General features: G+C 63.6%; 1 protein-coding gene across 7 annotated transcripts in view; it reads right to left on the bottom strand.

The window, feature by feature from the left end:
* FRMD5 (FERM domain containing 5) overlaps nt 1–18,035 on the bottom strand; it is a 311,228-nt gene that overhangs the window by 20,738 nt on the left and 272,455 nt on the right. For 6 of the 7 annotated variants that reach the window (XM_075896785.2, XM_075896787.2, XM_075896794.2 and 3 more), the window contains 3 exons: nt 16,223–16,311; nt 11,473–11,536; nt 9,991–10,082 (listed from right to left, as the gene is read on the bottom strand). In XM_075896785.2, the coding sequence (XP_075752900.1) occupies nt 9,991–10,082; nt 11,473–11,536; nt 16,223–16,311 (245 nt within the window). The remainder of the gene's footprint in view (nt 1–9,990; nt 10,083–11,472; nt 11,537–16,222; nt 16,312–18,035) is intronic. The other variant, XM_075896786.2, reaches the window with a different exon arrangement.

The following is an 18,035-nucleotide window of genomic DNA, read 5'->3' as shown; positions in this document are numbered from 1 at the left end:
CAGTCAAAGGGACTCAGGGTGTGTGGGGCTCAGGAGACCCTGCCAGTGGGGCAGTCAAAGGGACCCAGGGTGTGTGGGGCTCAGGAGACCCCGCCAGTGGGGCAGTCAAAGGGACCCAGGGTGTGTGGGGCTCAGGAGACCCCGCCAGTGGGGCAGTCAAAGGGACCCAGGGTGTGTGGGGCTCAGGAGACCCCGCCAGTGGGGCAGTCAAAGGGACCCAGGGTGTGTGGGGCTCAGGAGGCCCCGCCAGTGGGGCAGTCAAAGGGACCCAGGGTGTGTGGGGCTCAGGAGACCCCGCCAGTGGGGCAGTCAAAGGGACCCAGGGTGTGTGGGGCTCAGGAGACCCCGCCAGTGGGGCAGTCAGAGGGACTCAGGGTGTGTGGGGCTCAGGAGGCCCCGCCAGTGGGGCAGTCAAAGGGACCCAGGGCGTGTGGGGCTCAGGAGGCCCCGCCAGTGGGGCAGTCAAAGGGACCCAGGGTGTGTGGGGCTCAGGAGGCCCCGCCAGTGGGGCAGTCAAAGGGACTCAGGGTGTGTGGGGCTCAGGAGACCCCGCCAGTGGGGCAGTCAAAGGGACCCAGGGTGTGTGGGGCTCAGGAGACCCCGCCAGTGGGGCAGTCAAAGGGACCCAGGGTGTGTGGGGCTCAGGAGACCCCGCCAGTGGGGCAGTCAAAGGGACCCAGGGTGTGTGGGGCTCAGGAGACCCTGCCAGTGGGGCAGTCAAAGGGACCCAGGGTGTGTGGGGCTCAGGAGACCCCGCCAGTGGGGCAGTCAAAGGGACTCAGGGTGTGTGGGGCTCAGGAGACCCCGCCAGTGGGGCAGTCAAAGGGACCCAGGGTGTGTGGGGCTCAGGAGACCCTGCCAGTGGGGCAGTCAAAGGGACCCAGGGTGTGTGGGGCTCAGGAGGCCCCGCCAGTGGGGCAGTCAAAGGGACCCAGGGTGTGTGGGGCTCAGGAGACCCCGCCAGTGGGGCAGTCAAAGGGACCCAGGGTGTGTGGGGCTCAGGAGACCCCGCCAGTGGGGCAGTCAAAGGGACTCAGGGTGTGTGGGGCTCAGGAGGCCCCGCCAGTGGGGCAGTCAAAGGGACCCAGGGTGTGTGGGGCTCAGGAGGCCCCGCCAGTGGGGCAGTCAAAGGGACCCAGGGTGTGTGGGGCTCAGGAGGCCCCGCCAGTGGGGCAGTCAGAGGGACCCAGGGTGTGTGGGGCTCAGGAGACCCCGCCAGTGGGGCAGTCAAAGGGACCCAGGGTGTGTGGGGCTCAGGAGACCCCGCCAGTGGGGCAGTCAAAGGGACCCAGGGTGTGTGGGGCTCAGGAGGCCCCGCCAGTGGGGCAGTCAAAGGGACCCAGGGTGTGTGGGGCTCAGGAGGCCCCGCCAGTGGGGCAGTCAAAGGGACCCAGGGTGTGTGGGGCTCAGGAGACCCCGCCAGTGGGGCAGTCAAAGGGACCCAGGGTGTGTGGGGCTCAGGAGGCCCCGCCAGTGGGGCAGTCAAAGGGACCCAGGGCGTGTGGGGCTCAGGAGACCCTGCCAGTGGGGCAGTCAAAGGGACCCAGGGCGTGTGGGGCTCAGGAGGCCCCGCCAGTGGGGCAGTCAAAGGGACTCAGGGTGTGTGGGGCTCAGGAGACCCCGCCAGTGGGGCAGTCAAAGGGACCCAGGGTGTGTGGGGCTCAGGAGACCCCGCCAGTGGGGCAGTCAAAGGGACCCAGGGTGTGTGGGGCTCAGGAGGCCCCGCCAGTGGGGCAGTCAAAGGGACTCAGGGTGTGTGGGGCTCAGGAGACCCCGCCAGTGGGGCAGTCAAAGGGACCCAGGGCGTGTGGGGCTCAGGAGACCCCGCCAGTGGGGCAGTCAAAGGGACCCAGGGCGTGTGGGGCTCAGGAGACCCTGCCAGTGGGGCAGTCAAAGGGACCCAGGGTGTGTGGGGCTCAGGAGACCCTGCCAGTGGGGCAGTCAAAGGGACCCAGGGTGTGTGGGGCTCAGGAGGCCCCGCCAGTGGGGCAGTCAAAGGGACCCAGGGTGTGTGGGGCTCAGGAGACCCCGCCAGTGGGGCAGTCAAAGGGACCCAGGGTGTGTGGGGCTCAGGAGACCCTGCCAGTGGGGCAGTCAAAGGGACTCAGGGTGTGTGGGGCTCAGGAGACCCTGCCAGTGGGGCAGTCAAAGGGACCCAGGGTGTGTGGGGCTCAGGAGGCCCCGCCAGTGGGGCAGTCAAAGGGACCCAGGGTGTGTGGGGCTCAGGAGACCCCGCCAGTGGGGCAGTCAAAGGGACCCAGGGTGTGTGGGGCTCAGGAGACCCCGCCAGTGGGGCAGTCAAAGGGACCCAGGGAGTGGGGGGCTCAGGAGGCCCCGCCAGTGGGGCAGTCAAAGGGACTCAGGGTGTGTGGGGCTCAGGAGGCCCCGCCAGTGGGGCAGTCAAAGGGACTCAGGGTGTGTGGGGCTCAGGAGACCCCGCCAGTGGGGCAGTCAAAGGGACCCAGGGTGTGTGGGGCTCAGGAGACCCCGCCAGTGGGGCAGTCAAAGGGACTCAGGGCGTGTGGGGCTCAGGAGACCCCGCCAGTGGGGCAGTCAAAGGGACTCAGGGTGTGTGGGGCTCAGGAGGCCCCGCCAGTGGGGCAGTCAAAGGGACTCAGGGTGTGTGGGGCTCAGGAGGCCCCGCCAGTGGGGCAGTCAAAGGGACCCAGGGTGTGTGGGGCTCAGGAGACCCTGCCAGTGGGGCAGTCAAAGGGACCCAGGGTGTGTGGGGCTCAGGAGACCCCGCCAGTGGGGCAGTCAAAGGGACCCAGGGTGTGTGGGGCTCAGGAGACCCCGCCAGTGGGGCAGTCAAAGGGACCCAGGGTGTGTGGGGCTCAGGAGACCCCGCCAGTGGGGCAGTCAAAGGGACTCAGGGTGTGTGGGGCTCAGGAGACCCCGCCAGTGGGGCAGTCAAAGGGACCCAGGGTGTGTGGGGCTCAGGAGGCCCCGCCAGTGGGGCAGTCAAAGGGACCCAGGGCGTGTGGGGCTCAGGAGACCCCGCCAGTGGGGCAGTCAAAGGGACCCAGGGCGTGTGGGGCTCAGGAGACCCCGCCAGTGGGGCAGTCAAAGGGACCCAGGGCGTGTGGGGCTCAGGAGACCCCGCCAGTGGGGCAGTCAAAGGGACCCAGGGCGTGTGGGGCTCAGGAGACCCCGCCAGTGGGGCAGTCAAAGGGACCCAGGGTGTGTGGGGCTCAGGAGGCCCCGCCAGTGGGGCAGTCAAAGGGACTCAGGGTGTGTGGGGCTCAGGAGGCCCCGCCAGTGGGGCAGTCAAAGGGACCCAGGGTGTGTGGGGCTCAGGAGGCCCCGCCAGTGGGGCAGTCAAAGGGACTCAGGGTGTGTGGGGCTCAGGAGACCCCGCCAGTGGGGCAGTCAAAGGGACCCAGGGTGTGTGGGGCTCAGGAGACCCCGCCAGTGGGGCAGTCAAAGGGACTCAGGGTGTGTGGGGCTCAGGAGGCCCCGCCAGTGGGGCAGTCAGAGGGACTCAGGGCGTGTGGGGCTCAGGAGACCCCGCCAGTGGGGCAGTCAAAGGGACCCAGGGTGTGTGGGGCTCAGGAGACCCCGCCAGTGGGGCAGTCAAAGGGACCCAGGGTGTGTGGGGCTCAGGAGACCCCGCCAGTGGGGCAGTCAAAGGGACCCAGGGTGTGTGGGGCTCAGGAGGCCCCGCCAGTGGGGCAGTCAAAGGGACCCAGGGTGTGTGGGGCTCAGGAGACCCCGCCAGTGGGGCAGTCAAAGGGACCCAGGGTGTGTGGGGCTCAGGAGACCCCGCCAGTGGGGCAGTCAAAGGGACCCAGGGTGTGTGGGGCTCAGGAGGCCCCGCCAGTGGGGCAGTCAAAGGGACTCAGGGTGTGTGGGGCTCAGGAGACCCCGCCAGTGGGGCAGTCAAAGGGACTCAGGGTGTGTGGGGCTCAGGAGACCCCGCCAGTGGGGCAGTCAAAGGGACCCAGGGTGTGTGGGGCTCAGGAGACCCCGCCAGTGGGGCAGTCAAAGGGACCCAGGGCGTGTGGGGCTCAGGAGGCCCCGCCAGTGGGGCAGTCAAAGGGACTCAGGGTGTGTGGGGCTCAGGAGGCCCCGCCAGTGGGGCAGTCAAAGGGACTCAGGGTGTGTGGGGCTCAGGAGGCCCCGCCAGTGGGGCAGTCAAAGGGACCCAGGGTGTGTGGGGCTCAGGAGACCCCGCCAGTGGGGCAGTCAAAGGGGCCCAGGGTGTGTGGGGCTCAGGAGGCCCCGCCAGTGGGGCAGTCAAAGGGACTCAGGGTGTGTGGGGCTCAGGAGGCCCCGCCAGTGGGGCAGTCAAAGGGACCCAGGGTGTGTGGGGCTCAGGAGACCCCGCCAGTGGGGCAGTCAAAGGGACTCAGGGTGTGTGGGGCTCAGGAGACCCCGCCAGTGGGGCAGTCAAAGGGACCCAGGGTGTGTGGGGCTCAGGAGACCCCGCCAGTGGGGCAGTCAAAGGGACCCAGGGTGTGTGGGGCTCAGGAGGCCCCGCCAGTGGGGCAGTCAAAGGGACCCAGGGTGTGTGGGGCTCAGGAGGCCCCGCCAGTGGGGCAGTCAAAGGGACCCAGGGTGTGTGGGGCTCAGGAGACCCCGCCAGTGGGGCAGTCAAAGGGACTCAGGGTGTGTGGGGCTCAGGAGGCCCCGCCAGTGGGGCAGTCAAAGGGACCCAGGGCGTGTGGGGCTCAGGAGACCCTGCCAGTGGGGCAGTCAAAGGGACCCAGGGCGTGTGGGGCTCAGGAGGCCCCGCCAGTGGGGCAGTCAAAGGGACTCAGGGTGTGTGGGGCTCAGGAGACCCCGCCAGTGGGGCAGTCAAAGGGACCCAGGGTGTGTGGGGCTCAGGAGACCCCGCCAGTGGGGCAGTCAAAGGGACTCAGGGTGTGTGGGGCTCAGGAGACCCCGCCAGTGGGGCAGTCAAAGGGACCCAGGGTGTGTGGGGCTCAGGAGACCCCGCCAGTGGGGCAGTCAAAGGGACCCAGGGTGTGTGGGGCTCAGGAGGCCCCGCCAGTGGGGCAGTCAGAGGGACTCAGGGTGTGTGGGGCTCAGGAGACCCTGCCAGTGGGGCAGTCAAAGGGACCCAGGGTGTGTGGGGCTCAGGAGACCCCGCCAGTGGGGCAGTCAAAGGGACCCAGGGTGTGTGGGGCTCAGGAGGCCCCGCCAGTGGGGCAGTCAAAGGGACCCAGGGTGTGTGGGGCTCAGGAGACCCCGCCAGTGGGGCAGTCAAAGGGACCCAGGGTGTGTGGGGCTCAGGAGGCCCCGCCAGTGGGGCAGTCAAAGGGGCCCAGGGTGTGTGGGGCTCAGGAGACCCCGCCAGTGGGGCAGTCAAAGGGACCCAGGGTGTGTGGGGCTCAGGAGACCCCGCCAGTGGGGCAGTCAAAGGGACTCAGGGTGTGTGGGGCTCAGGAGACCCCGCCAGTGGGGCAGTCAAAGGGACTCAGGGTGTGTGGGGCTCAGGAGACCCCGCCAGTGGGGCAGTCAAAGGGACCCAGGGTGTGTGGGGCTCAGGAGGCCCCGCCAGTGGGGCAGTCAAAGGGACTCAGGGTTTGTGGGGCTCAGGAGACCCCGCCAGTGGGGCAGTCAAAGGGACCCAGGGTGTGTGGGGCTCAGGAGACCCCGCCAGTGGGGCAGTCAAAGGGACCCAGGGTGTGTGGGGCTCAGGAGACCCCGCCAGTGGGGCAGTCAAAGGGACCCAGGGTGTGTGGGGCTCAGGAGACCCCGCCAGTGGGGCAGTCAAAGGGACCCAGGGTGTGTGGGGCTCAGGAGGCCCCGCCAGTGGGGCAGTCAAAGGGACCCAGGGTGTGTGGGGCTCAGGAGACCCCGCCAGTGGGGCAGTCAAAGGGACCCAGGGTGTGTGGGGCTCAGGAGACCCCGCCAGTGGGGCAGTCAAAGGGACCCAGGGTGTGTGGGGCTCAGGAGACCCCGCCAGTGGGGCAGTCAAAGGGACTCAGGGTGTGTGGGGCTCAGGAGACCCCGCCAGTGGGGCAGTCAAAGGGACCCAGGGTGTGTGGGGCTCAGGAGGCCCCGCCAGTGGGGCAGTCAAAGGGACCCAGGGTGTGTGGGGCTCAGGAGACCCCGCCAGTGGGGCAGTCAAAGGGACCCAGGGTGTGTGGGGCTCAGGAGACCCCGCCAGCGGGGCAGTCAAAGGGACTCAGGGTGTGTGGGGCTCAGGAGACCCCGCCAGCGGGGCAGTCAAAGGGACCCAGGGTGTGTGGGGCTCAGGAGACCCCGCCAGTGGGGCAGTCAAAGGGACCCAGGGTGTGAGGGGCTCAGGAGACCCTGCCAGTGGGGCAGTCAAAGGGACCCAGGGTGTGTGGGGCTCAGGAGGCCCCGCCAGTGGGGCAGTCAAAGGGACTCAGGGCGTGTGGGGCTCAGGAGACCCCGCCAGTGGGGCAGTCAAAGGGACCCAGGGTGTGTGGGGCTCAGGAGACCCCGCCAGTGGGGCAGTCAAAGGGACCCAGGGTGTGTGGGGCTCAGGAGACCCCGCCAGTGGGGCAGTCAAAGGGACCCAGGGCGTGTGGGGCTCAGGAGACCCCGCCAGTGGGGCAGTCAAAGGGACCCAGGGTGTGTGGGGCTCAGGAGACCCCGCCAGTGGGGCAGTCAAAGGGACCCAGGGTGTGTGGGGCTCAGGAGGCCCCGCCAGTGGGGCAGTCAAAGGGACCCAGGGTGTGTGGGGCTCAGGAGGCCCCGCCAGTGGGGCAGTCAAAGGGACTCAGGGTGTGTGGGGCTCAGGAGGCCCCGCCAGTGGGGCAGTCAAAGGGACCCAGGGTGTGTGGGGCTCAGGAGACCCCGCCAGTGGGGCAGTCAAAGGGACCCAGGGTGTGTGGGGCTCAGGAGGCCCCGCCAGTGGGGCAGTCAAAGGGACTCAGGGTGTGTGGGGCTCAGGAGACCCTGCCAGTGGGGCAGTCAAAGGGACCCAGGGAGTGGGGGGCTCAGGAGACCCCGCCAGTGGGGCAGTCAGAGGGACTCAGGGTGTGTGGGGCTCAGGAGACCCTGCCAGTGGGGCAGTCAAAGGGACCCAGGGTGTGTGGGGCTCAGGAGACCCCGCCAGTGGGGCAGTCAAAGGGACCCAGGGTGTGTGGGGCTCAGGAGACCCCGCCAGTGGGGCAGTCAAAGGGACCCAGGGTGTGTGGGGCTCAGGAGACCCCGCCAGTGGGGCAGTCAAAGGGACCCAGGGTGTGTGGGGCTCAGGAGGCCCCGCCAGTGGGGCAGTCAAAGGGACCCAGGGAGTGGGGGGCTCAGGAGACCCCGCCAGTGGGGCAGTCAGAGGGACTCAGGGTGTGTGGGGCTCAGGAGACCCTGCCAGTGGGGCAGTCAAAGGGACCCAGGGTGTGTGGGGCTCAGGAGATCCCGCCAGTGGGGCAGTCAAAGGGACCCAGGGTGTGTGGGGCTCAGGAGGCCCCGCCAGTGGGGCAGTCAAAGGGACCCAGGGTGTGTGGGGCTCAGGAGGCCCCGCCAGTGGGGCAGTCAAAGGGACTCAGGGTGTGTGGGGCTCAGGAGACCCCGCCAGTGGGGCAGTCAAAGGGACCCAGGGTGTGTGGGGCTCAGGAGACCCCGCCAGTGGGGCAGTCAAAGGGACCCAGGGTGTGTGGGGCTCAGGAGGCCCCGCCAGTGGGGCAGTCAAAGGGGCCCAGGGTGTGTGGGGCTCAGGAGACCCCGCCAGTGGGGCAGTCAAAGGGACCCAGGGTGTGAGGGGCTCAGGAGACCCTGCCAGTGGGGCAGTCAAAGGGACCCAGGGTGTGTGGGGCTCAGGAGGCCCCGCCAGTGGGGCAGTCAAAGGGACTCAGGGCGTGTGGGGCTCAGGAGACCCCGCCAGTGGGGCAGTCAAAGGGACCCAGGGCGTGTGGGGCTCAGGAGACCCCGCCAGTGGGGCAGTCAAAGGGACTCAGGGCGTGTGGGGCTCAGGAGACCCCGCCAGTGGGGCAGTCAAAGGGACCCAGGGTGTGTGGGGCTCAGGAGACCCCGCCAGTGGGGCAGTCAAAGGGACTCAGGGCGTGTGGGGCTCAGGAGACCCCGCCAGTGGGGCAGTCAAAGGGACCCAGGGTGTGTGGGGCTCAGGAGACCCCGCCAGTGGGGCAGTCAAAGGGACCCAGGGTGTGTGGGGCTCAGGAGACCCCGCCAGTGGGGCAGTCAAAGGGACCCAGGGCGTGTGGGGCTCAGGAGACCCCGCCAGTGGGGCAGTCAAAGGGACCCAGGGTGTGTGGGGCTCAGGAGGCCCCGCCAGTGGGGCAGTCAAAGGGACCCAGGGTGTGTGGGGCTCAGGAGACCCCGCCGGTGGGGCAGTCAAAGGGACCCAGGGTGTGTGGGGCTCAGGAGGCCCTGCCAGTGGGGCAGTCAAAGGGACCCAGGGTGTGTGGGGCTCAGGAGGCCCCGCCAGTGGGGCAGTCAAAGGGACCCAGGGCGTGTGGGGCTCAGGAGACCCCGCCAGTGGGGCAGTCAAAGGGACCCAGGGTGTGTGGGGCTCAGGAGGCCCCGCCAGTGGGGCAGTCAAAGGGACCCAGGGCGTGTGGGGCTCAGGAGACCCCGCCAGTGGGGCAGTCAAAGGGACCCAGGGTGTGTGGGGCTCAGGAGGCCCCGCCAGTGGGGCAGTCAGAGGGACTCAGGGTGTGTGGGGCTCAGGAGGCCCCGCCAGTGGGGCAGTCAGAGGGCCCAGGGTGTGTGGGGCTCAGGAGGCCCCGCCAGTGGGGCAGTCAAAGGGACCCAGAGTGTGTGGGGCTCAGGAGACCCCGCCAGTGGGGCAGTCAGAGGGACCCAGGGTGTGTGGGGCTCAGGAGGCCCCGCCAGTGGGGCAGTCAAAGGGACTCAGGGTGTGTGGGGCTCAGGAGGCCCCGCCAGTGGGGCAGTCAAAGGGACCCAGGGTGTGTGGGGCTCAGGAGGCCCCGCCAGTGGGGCAGTCAAAGGGACTCAGGGTGTGTGGGGCTCAGGAGACCCCGCCAGTGGGGCAGTCAAAGGGACTCACGGTGTGTGGGGCTCAGGAGGCCCCGCCAGTGGGGCAGTCAGAGGGCGCTGTTTCCCCCCAAGGGAAGCTGAGGCCGGTTCACCCTGGTGGTCTGGGGTCACTGCGTGGCCCCTCTCTGGCACGGCGGGGATCTGGGATGAGCAAAGGGGTTACCATGGCGTTGCCGTAGCTGAGCACTCCAAGGCAGGCCCTATCAACCGCCGGGGTGTGACCCAAGCTGGGTTCCCGGACCGTGCCCAAGGGGTGCCTGGGAAGTTGAATCCTGCCCTGGAAGAGGAAGGCTGCAGCGCCGGACCTCCACGGGGGGCTCCCGAAACTCCGGTCCCGTGGGCAGGCTGGGCCCTGGTCTCACTCAGCTGTTTAGCATTCACGGTTTAATCTCCAAACGTTACGGACTGAACGTCTATTGGGAAGCAGCTAGCAGGGAGTTTTCACGGCTGGGTCCCGGGACCAGGGAGGGGCGAAGGCACCCTGGGCAGGTGGCAGGCCTGCTCATTGCTGGTTGTTTGCTTAGATGCTCTCGTGGCCCGTGACACGAGGCAACCCGGGGTGGCCACCTCCGCCCGCCAGGCCGCGCTTCTGGCTTTGCTGTCGTCTAGGGCCAGGACAGCGCCACCCGCGTCTTCCTCCTGCCTGTCCACCACCAGGGCTAACGCTTGTCCAAGGAGAGCTGGGTTCTGGCCCGGGGCATCCTCAGATGCTTGCGTGTCCCTTGCGTGGCGGATGCGGGAACCCAGCCACAGCCTGGACTGGTCCACAAAAAGATACCGAGTAAGGAGCCACGGGCCTTTAGAGGCGCTTCAGGCTCCCCACCAGCCACGCTATGGAAAGGCCCAGGAGATCTAAGGCCCAGGACTTCGCAGAGGGAGGGGCGTGACCTGGGTGGGGGCTGGGGAGGGGTTGGCCGGGGTGGGGCTCGGACTCTGTGTTATACTCACTGCTCGTACAAGGCCTGTGGCTAGGTGGGGTTGTACCTGCCCCCAGGAAACAGACAGATTGAAACAGTTAAGGCCTCCTCCCCCCCCCCCCCCAACGATCCTTGCACTTACTTGTAAAAAGCTTGGTTTTCGATCCCGCATTTCCAGAGATGCTTGCACGCTTCTGGGGTTGGAGCAAAATAAGTCAGAACAATTTTCTTTTCCTACAAAAAAAAAATTCCACATGGAAACAACTGAGTGTGGTCGGCAGGTGGCAAACGGACAATCCGCAGGCAGACGAAACTCGAACGATCACGGATCACACAGCAGCCCTGCGGGGCGCTACTGGAAGTGTGGCTGGTTTCAGCTGGGAAAGTCTCAGTTACCTGGTACGTGGCTCACCCATAGCCCTGGGCATCCCAAACCACGTATTGTAAATATTGGCAGGATCGGCTCGCGCTCTCTCCCATGCTGCGCTGCGCTTAGCCCATTTCGACATTGGCGTGTGCGCGCTCAGTCAGACGGCCAGGTGGGCACGAGGAATGGACCTGCCGAAACGCCGGGAGAGCCCTGTCCTGAGCGGACGCTGGAGATGCTGCGCCGGACGCCAGGCTGAGAGGTACCCGAACGGTTTCTGAGCCTGGCATGGATGCCCGACCTATAAAGTATTGCACTGGGCCACGTGGCTGTGGAACCAGGACTCCGGACACGCCCATGACACAGGGCTACCACTGGCCTGAAAGGCTAGTTTGTTTATGTAAATCTGGCAACGGCATCTAATTCAAATCCAGGTTGTACCCTTCATTTCTCTTTGTGAGGAAGGGCTGGATCCCACTCTCCTTGGAGCCAACAGAGACCAGACCCTGCTGCCGTGATTCCAGGAAGAAGCAGTGCGCAACAGAAATTAGTGATCACTTAGCCCTGCTGGACGGCCCGTGGTCTCTTCTAGTACAACACTGGCCCGATGCCATGAGCGCAGCTTCTTAGCCCTGGTCTACACTAGGGCTTCATTTCAAAATGACCCCCCTTCGGTCGAATTAATGAGAGGAGCGTCCGTACTACCAAGCCCGTTATTTCTAAGTCAAGGGGCACTTATTTCAGAATCTCGCCTCCTGCTTTTCATCAGGAGCAACGCTCAGTCCGTAATCGTTATGTCAAAATCGCAGTGGTGCGGACGCTGGAGTGCCGCTATTTTGAAATAACGACTCCCCACAGTCATTCGAACTAGCTTCTCCCCAGCGCTTCCCGGGGCTGTAAGTCACGGTAGCGCGTCCACACGAACGGAGCCTGCCTCGGACGAATTTCGAGGCTTCCCTGTAGAGAGGGACGCTAGTTCGATTTGGTTAAACAGGAGTTAAGCTGATTTCAATAATTTTGAAATAGTTTCCTAGTGTAGACGTGGCCTTAGTTGAGTAACAAACTTCTGATCAAACAAGGAGGCCAATGCTCCTCAGAAACTAACAGATTTATTCAGGCCACGGCTACCCCTTGGAAACTTCTGTAGGGCACTGAGTTTATTTTTTCTACCACACACAATAGCAGATGTTTAATATTTTGAAGCAGAAGTAAAGACAGTACCCAATGAACCCTGAAATGATGAGAAAATCCACTCACCTCTTTCTGACTTACATATAAATAGAATGTCTTTCCCTCAAATTTCATTTTGGTTACCTCGTTCCTAAAATTACAAAACCACATATGTAACAGACACGCCTCTCCCCACCCGTATCGCTGTCACTAACGCAGAACCCACACAGAGTGGAATTGGATCCGCTAATATGTACAAATTAAGCCAAATTGTTTGCATGAAAAGCAAAGTTAATCAACAGACTATTTTCAGAACAGTCGTGGGGACAGTCTCAAAGCTGTATTTGGCAGGTTGTCCGAGGCCTAACAGGGTGACGAGAGGACTCCTGGCTCAAAGACAGCGGCTGGAAAGGGGACTAGCTCGGGAAGGACCGTAATTCGCAGGAGGCGTGCCCAGGAGTCGTTTGAGAACTTTGCTTATGTATGTGCATTCTCAGGATGAAAATACCAAATGTAGGATACCACACTGAGCTGATGAGGCCAAAATTTGAGATACAGCGAAGAATGAGGAACAATGCAACCAGATTCAGAGGGTTTGGGGGGTCTTTCGGGTGACTGTGCCAATACATGGACAATGCAGTTTAATGTAGACAAATGTAAAAAATAATAAGTCTGGGGCAACAAACCAGATAGAGAGAATACATATCACATGGAACAGTCATGCAGCGTACTGACCAGGAAAGGGGCTTAGGGGTTATTGTAGAAAAATCCTTGAAGCCATCAACCCAGTGAGTGGCTGCAGTAAAAAAGGCAAACAGGATACTGGGATGCATCAACAGTGGGATAGAATACAGAGCAAGAGAAGTGATACAGTCACTGTACATTGCGCGGCGTAGAGCTTAGCTAGACACGGCACCCCTGGAAGAAAAGCGCCAGCTGAGCGCCCGGAGTTAGCTTCCTGGCAGCGTTAAAGGGAGACGGCCTCTTTCCACAGCAGAACCGGCCAAGAGGCTTGGCAAGGTAGGTGGGTTGCGTTTCCATCGTCCTTTCGTTGCTGGGGACGGCACTTCCCGGGCTGCCTCCCAATTCCTGCTTAAGCGCAGGAGTGTCCGCAGGCTGGTGCCCCAGGCCAACCAAGCAAAACGTACCCGTCGCACCACCAGGTAACGGCCTGCCTCGCCGTTCGTTCGCAGGGCTCGCCCTGACACAGGGCTGTGCAACGGCAGCAAGCATGCCCACCGCAGGAGCCCAGCCCTGCCCCACGATGCCCGTTGAAATCCGTGGAAATGCTCCAAGTGCCGCTTTTCAGACCTTCCCCGGCGCGAGCTCCCGGCCCTCGGCAGCACCGACCAGCTGGGCAGGGAGAGCCGGAGCGGGCAGGACACTCCCAGATTTGAAGAGCAGTTCTCACGGCGGGCAGGCTAAACGCCTGACTCTGGTTTTGTTAGTGACCAGATAACGTCAGAGGGCCCCGATGCGCCCCGGCTCTCTCGACTCGGTTAGGAGCCTGGTTTGATTAGCCGGTTTAACCCACAGTTAAACACGTGCAAGCTCATTCCTGCTCAGCATGGCTGGGCCGACCGGGATACACGGCGCCCACGAAGGTTGAAATAGAACAGGAGCACAAGAATTTCGCCTCTGTCTCGTCACAGTTCGGCCCCGCTCATGCCCAGTGGCCAAACCGTCTTTCAGCCTAATTAGCTCAACCCTTAATTAGCTGAAGTGCTTTGAATCCGTTCTTCCAACAGCGGCTCCACTGGGAGGCCAAAGTGGAGCAGTGTAAGCTCCGCCCACCCCCTAACGGCCGAGCTAAAAGGAATTTACAATCACAGCTAATTGGCACGTTCATTTCACTTCGCTCCCGGGTCCTGTCCTCACAAGCACCGTGCATCACGGCGTCTATGGGAGAGCTGCCCCGGACAACGCTCTAACTACGCAGGCAGGGGAGCGACTTGTCGATTTCTCCTTTGGGGGGATGAAGAGAGCAAGTTACACACTTCCGGGGGGGGGGGGGAACACGCCAGAGAGATGGGCCGGAGCCTAGGCTGCACACGAGTCCTGCTCAGTCAAGCCCTATCACTGCAATAGTACTAGCCACCCAGGGCTCCGAGTAATCTCGCCATCCCAGCCCCACGCTGTGCTCCCACATCCACAGACCACGCCTGCTAGTCCACCCCAGGCCTCCGAAGCAGCCGACAGCCACTTGTGACCTGCCCAAGCAAAGGGGGAGGGGAGGTTCTGAAAGTGTCAGACACACCCCACTCCAGACTCAGCCGGGGCGGGCAGCTGTGAGGTAGGGCCGGAATTAGCCCATTGCTCATTAGCCAGGGGCTCCCGCTTCGATCTAGTGTCACTTAACCCACGGGACCTTGCACCCACTGGCGGCTGCAGTAGGAGACGCTCTCAGATTTGCACCCACCCCAGTGGGGGCGCGGTCGGAGCGGCACCAAGCGCTACCCACGTGCAAAGGGCAGCGGGAATCCGGCCGACTCCCCCTCACACGGCAGCGCACACTGGAACGCCCTGCAGGGAGCCCATCGCACGTGCCGGCAGGCAGCGGGCACAGCGGAGCAGTGCAGACGGGCTAAGGCACGGCGGCTTGGTGGGGGTGAGGAGAGGATCTCGGTGCCTCGGGAGGTTCCCTTTGGCAGCGTCCCGAATGCGGGAAATCCACCCCGGTCAGATGAGCCACATCGCTCTGCTGCCGGGAGCCGGTCTGCCTCCTTCGGTCACTACACGTCAGAGAATCACAGACACTAGAACTGGCAGGGGCCGCGAGAGGCACTGAGCCCAGTCCCCGGCCCTCGCGGCAGGACCCAGCACTGTCTAGCCCATCCCGACAGGCGTCTGTCCAACCGGCTCTGAAATATCCCCAGGGACGGAGATTCCACAGCCCCCCTGGGCAACTTATTCCAGTGTCTGACCCCCCTGGCAGGCAGGGAGTTTTCCCTAATGTCCGACCTCAACCTCCCCGGCTGCAGTTTCAGCCCCTTGCTGCTTGGCCTGTCCTCGGAGGCCCAGGGGAACAATGTTTCTCCCTCCTCCCTGTGACACCCATTTAGATACATGAGAACTGCTCTCACAGCCCCCCTCAGTCTTCTCCTTTCCAAACGAAACAAGCCCAGTTCCTTCAGCCTCCCTCCCAGCTCCTGTTCTCTAGGCCTTTCGCCATGTGTGCTGCCCTCTAAGGAGCTGGCTCTGAAGCCCCTGGCGGGTCTATGGCAGGGCCCAGGGGAAGAACGCCTCCTCCCCGGCACTAGTGTCTCTCCAGGTCTGGGAAGACACCAGGAGCCCTGGCCTAGCTGCAAGGCCTCTGGCCCAGCGCGGGGTACTCTGCTCCCCATGGCCGCCCAGCTTGCCCAGTGCGCGGTGGAAAGGCTGCCAAGGGATTTGCTCCAAGATCTGCGTGGACAGGAAGGTACCCGGACAGGGGAATGTGCCCAGTGCACACGGCGAGAGGGCAGGAACACGGCTCCCCCCAGACGCTGCCCCCGAGCGGCACAGCTCACCGCGTGGGTGGGCAGACTGGGCCCATGGAGGAGACACCAGGCTCAAGACGCCCGCGCTAGCACCTACGACCGGAGACACCCCGGAGAACACACAGACACGGGACAGCGCCCGGAGTGGCCGCGTACGAGACAGACGTCACGGGAAGAGACATCGGGGGCTGCGAGTGGAAGCAGGAAGGTGGCGGGAGACGCGCTCGAGGGGCTCTGACCAGCAGTCTAGGCCAGCGGTGAAAGCAACTGAAAACCTCTGACAGGTCCCGTCCTAGCGCAACCCGGCCCTGCCGGCTCTTTCCACAGCTCCCGGCTGGCGTCCGCCGCAGCTCAGCCAGGGCCAGGGCGCCCCCCGACTGCCCCTCTGGTCTAGGCCCAAAGCGCGGCCTCCCTCCCTCCCTCAGGTCTCCGGGGCTGAGGAATGGCCATCGCATGACCGAGCGCCCCTCAGACCTCCGCCAGCGAGAAAGGAGGACAGGCCTTTCTAGGCGCGTCCTCATCACTGACCCACTCGCAGCCACGGGACTTGTTACTGCGCCACTAACTCGGCCACGCCTGCTGACTCCCCCTTCCCGCAAGGGGCCTCAGTGGCACTGTGGTAAAACCGGAGCCGCTCCGATTTCAAAGGCCTGATTCTGATTGGCCTCAGGGTCAGTGAGATCGGCATCTGGCTCCAGACACGGTTCTTTTCTGACCACGTTTTAAAGAACTGAAATGGCCACAGCCAAGCTGGGGGGAGTCACTAGGGGCCCCGGGCCGTCCTCCAGCAACACTGCCTTCCTTGCTGGGCTCCTCCCTCTTTCCTAATTCTGAGCTAACTGCCCGCCTCCATTCGTGGCAATAACAAGATAAGAACAGAAGACTGGCCACCCCAAGGTCCTTCTAGCCCAGCGTCCTGTCTCCTGGACAGGCCATCGGAGATCCAGTGCCAGCTCCTGGCACTCAGAGGCCTCCGCACGCCGAGAGCAAGTCAGCGCCGTCGGCTGGACCACGTCCGTTTTTTGCCCCCCTGCGAATGTTACCATCTGTGCAGAAGACGCTGTGAATGGGGTTTTCTAAAGCCCTTGATCCTGGCTCAGCGCTCCCCCCTTCCTTCAAGAGGCGTTTCCCCATGGGAAGTGAAATTAGGCCACCGCTGCGCTCGCTTCCCCCGCTAAGTGGCACCCGGCAGGCGCCCCTCCATCTGTGAGGGAACGCCGCCAGCGCTGGGCGTGGGTGCTGGACTCACGGCTCCTTGTTGCGCTCCGGAGAAATAACGCAGCGCGTTAGCGGGGCTTCAGGGGGAAAGCATCTGAAGCAAACACACACGGGAGCGGGTTGAAATTGGGGGGACTCACCATTTGATGAAGTGAATTCTCTTGTTTCCCTGCAGAACAACAAACCCAAAGGGAGTGAAGGCCAAAAATGCCGCATTTCCGGACACGTCCTGGAACACAATAAGATCACATCAAAATGTTGCCGAGGCGGCAAAGTTTACACAATCGAAGCCACACTCTGTCTGAGCAAGGGGTGGCAATGAATCTGCCACCTTAAATTACGCCAACAGAACAACTCCTGACAGCTTTCTTCAGACCGGGGCATGCTGCCTCTCCACAGCCATCGGCAGGAGCACAAAACCCACACTGGCCCAGCTGCATGCGTGAGCAGAAAATGCCACGCAACTCCCTCTGGATTTACTGTGTGGTGCTACCCAGTGAAGTTAGCGTCACCGATTCCCTTTCCTGAATAAACTCGAAACCCTCCAGCTGCCGGTTGTGCAGATCCGAGCAGCACACGCAAAAGGAGCAGCTGATGGGCATGGAGACGTGGAAAAGCAATAACCCGTGTCGTGTCAGCAGTCTGAGCGAATCACAGTGCTTATGCTAATGACGGTAACATGAATTGCCTTGGCACTTGTAGAAAAAAAGCGCCCCGTTTTTCAACTCTGATAGACAGCAGTAGGTAAGACTGACAGTCAGACCGACGCCTGCTTCCTTTTAGCGACTGGATTCTCAACCGGCGCCCAGGCGCCTTTAAAAAAACCCTGCTCCACCTGGAATTCTGCATGCCGCAGGCCATCTCCAGGTTCAGTTCTGCAGGGAAGGCTGATAGAAGTCGGAGAAAGTTTTCAAGCGGGTGTTCGGGAACATCCTCAGCGTGAGGGTCTAGCTGGCTTCTTCACTGTTCTCTCAACACGCGTCTTGGTTCAAAACAACACCGGGCGGCCTTACTGGCAGGCAGGCGCTAGCCCAGGGCGTGCTTTGCTTGCACACGACAGCCTGACTGACCTATCGGCAAGCAGGACGCGCCCGCCTCCGGCAAGCAGCGAAGTGCGAAGGATCGGCCCTGGCCGTGACAGATGTAGCCAGCCGCGGATGCTGGCAGGGGCAGAGCCCAGCTTTTGGTGTGTGGGCTGCTAGTGTGGGATAGAAAGGGAGGGACTGGGGTGGCGGGTTGGCAGAGGAACCTGGGGAAAGGCGGTTAAGGGCCTGGAATGCCCATTGATGCTGTTGGTGCACTGACATGGCTCACGGCAGGGCTGTCAGGGGGAAAGCGGGGACACACGGCGCAGCCCTGTACATGTAGAGAAGGGTGAGGGGGGATTTGAGAGCAGCCTGCGACTTCCTGCAGGGAGTTCCAGAGGGGCTGGCGAGAGGCCGTTCTCAGTGGGGCAGGTGGCAGAACAAGGAGCAATGGGCTCAAGTTGCAGCGGGGAGATGTAGGTTGGAGATGAGGAAAAGCTATTTCCCTAGGCGGGTGGGAAGCGCTGGGCTGGGTTCCCTGGGGAGGGGTGGACTCTCCAGCCCTGGAGGTGTTTAAGTCCCGGCTTGCCACAGCCCTGGCTGGGATGGTTGAGTCGGGGTGGTCCTGCTCTGGGCAGGGGGCTGGACTTGGTGGCTCCTGAGGTCCCTGGATGCTCTGCAGGAGTGCCGTGAGCTGGCCTGGCTCTCGGGGCGCTCGACTGTGTGAACACATTGGTTTCACTCAGTAGGGCTCTGTCTGCATCCAGGCCGGAAGGGAGGAAATGGCTCCGGCTGTCCGGGGACAATGGCCGGGACTGCTGGCTTTGGTGACGCGGTCTCCACCCCTGGCCACCCGTCGAGACTGGCTCAGCCAGGGGTCACAAGGCCCTGCAAACACGGGGCCCTAAGAACCGGGTGGTTCAGGACT

The sequence above is a fragment of the Pelodiscus sinensis genome, chromosome 14 (genome assembly GCF_052426305.1).
Source record: "Pelodiscus sinensis isolate ZL-2025 chromosome 14, ASM5242630v1, whole genome shotgun sequence".
Lineage (NCBI taxonomy): Eukaryota > Metazoa > Chordata > Testudines > Trionychidae > Pelodiscus > Pelodiscus sinensis.
The sequence above is the reverse complement of the archived record's forward strand: the minus strand, read 5'-3'. Positions and strand labels throughout refer to the sequence as shown.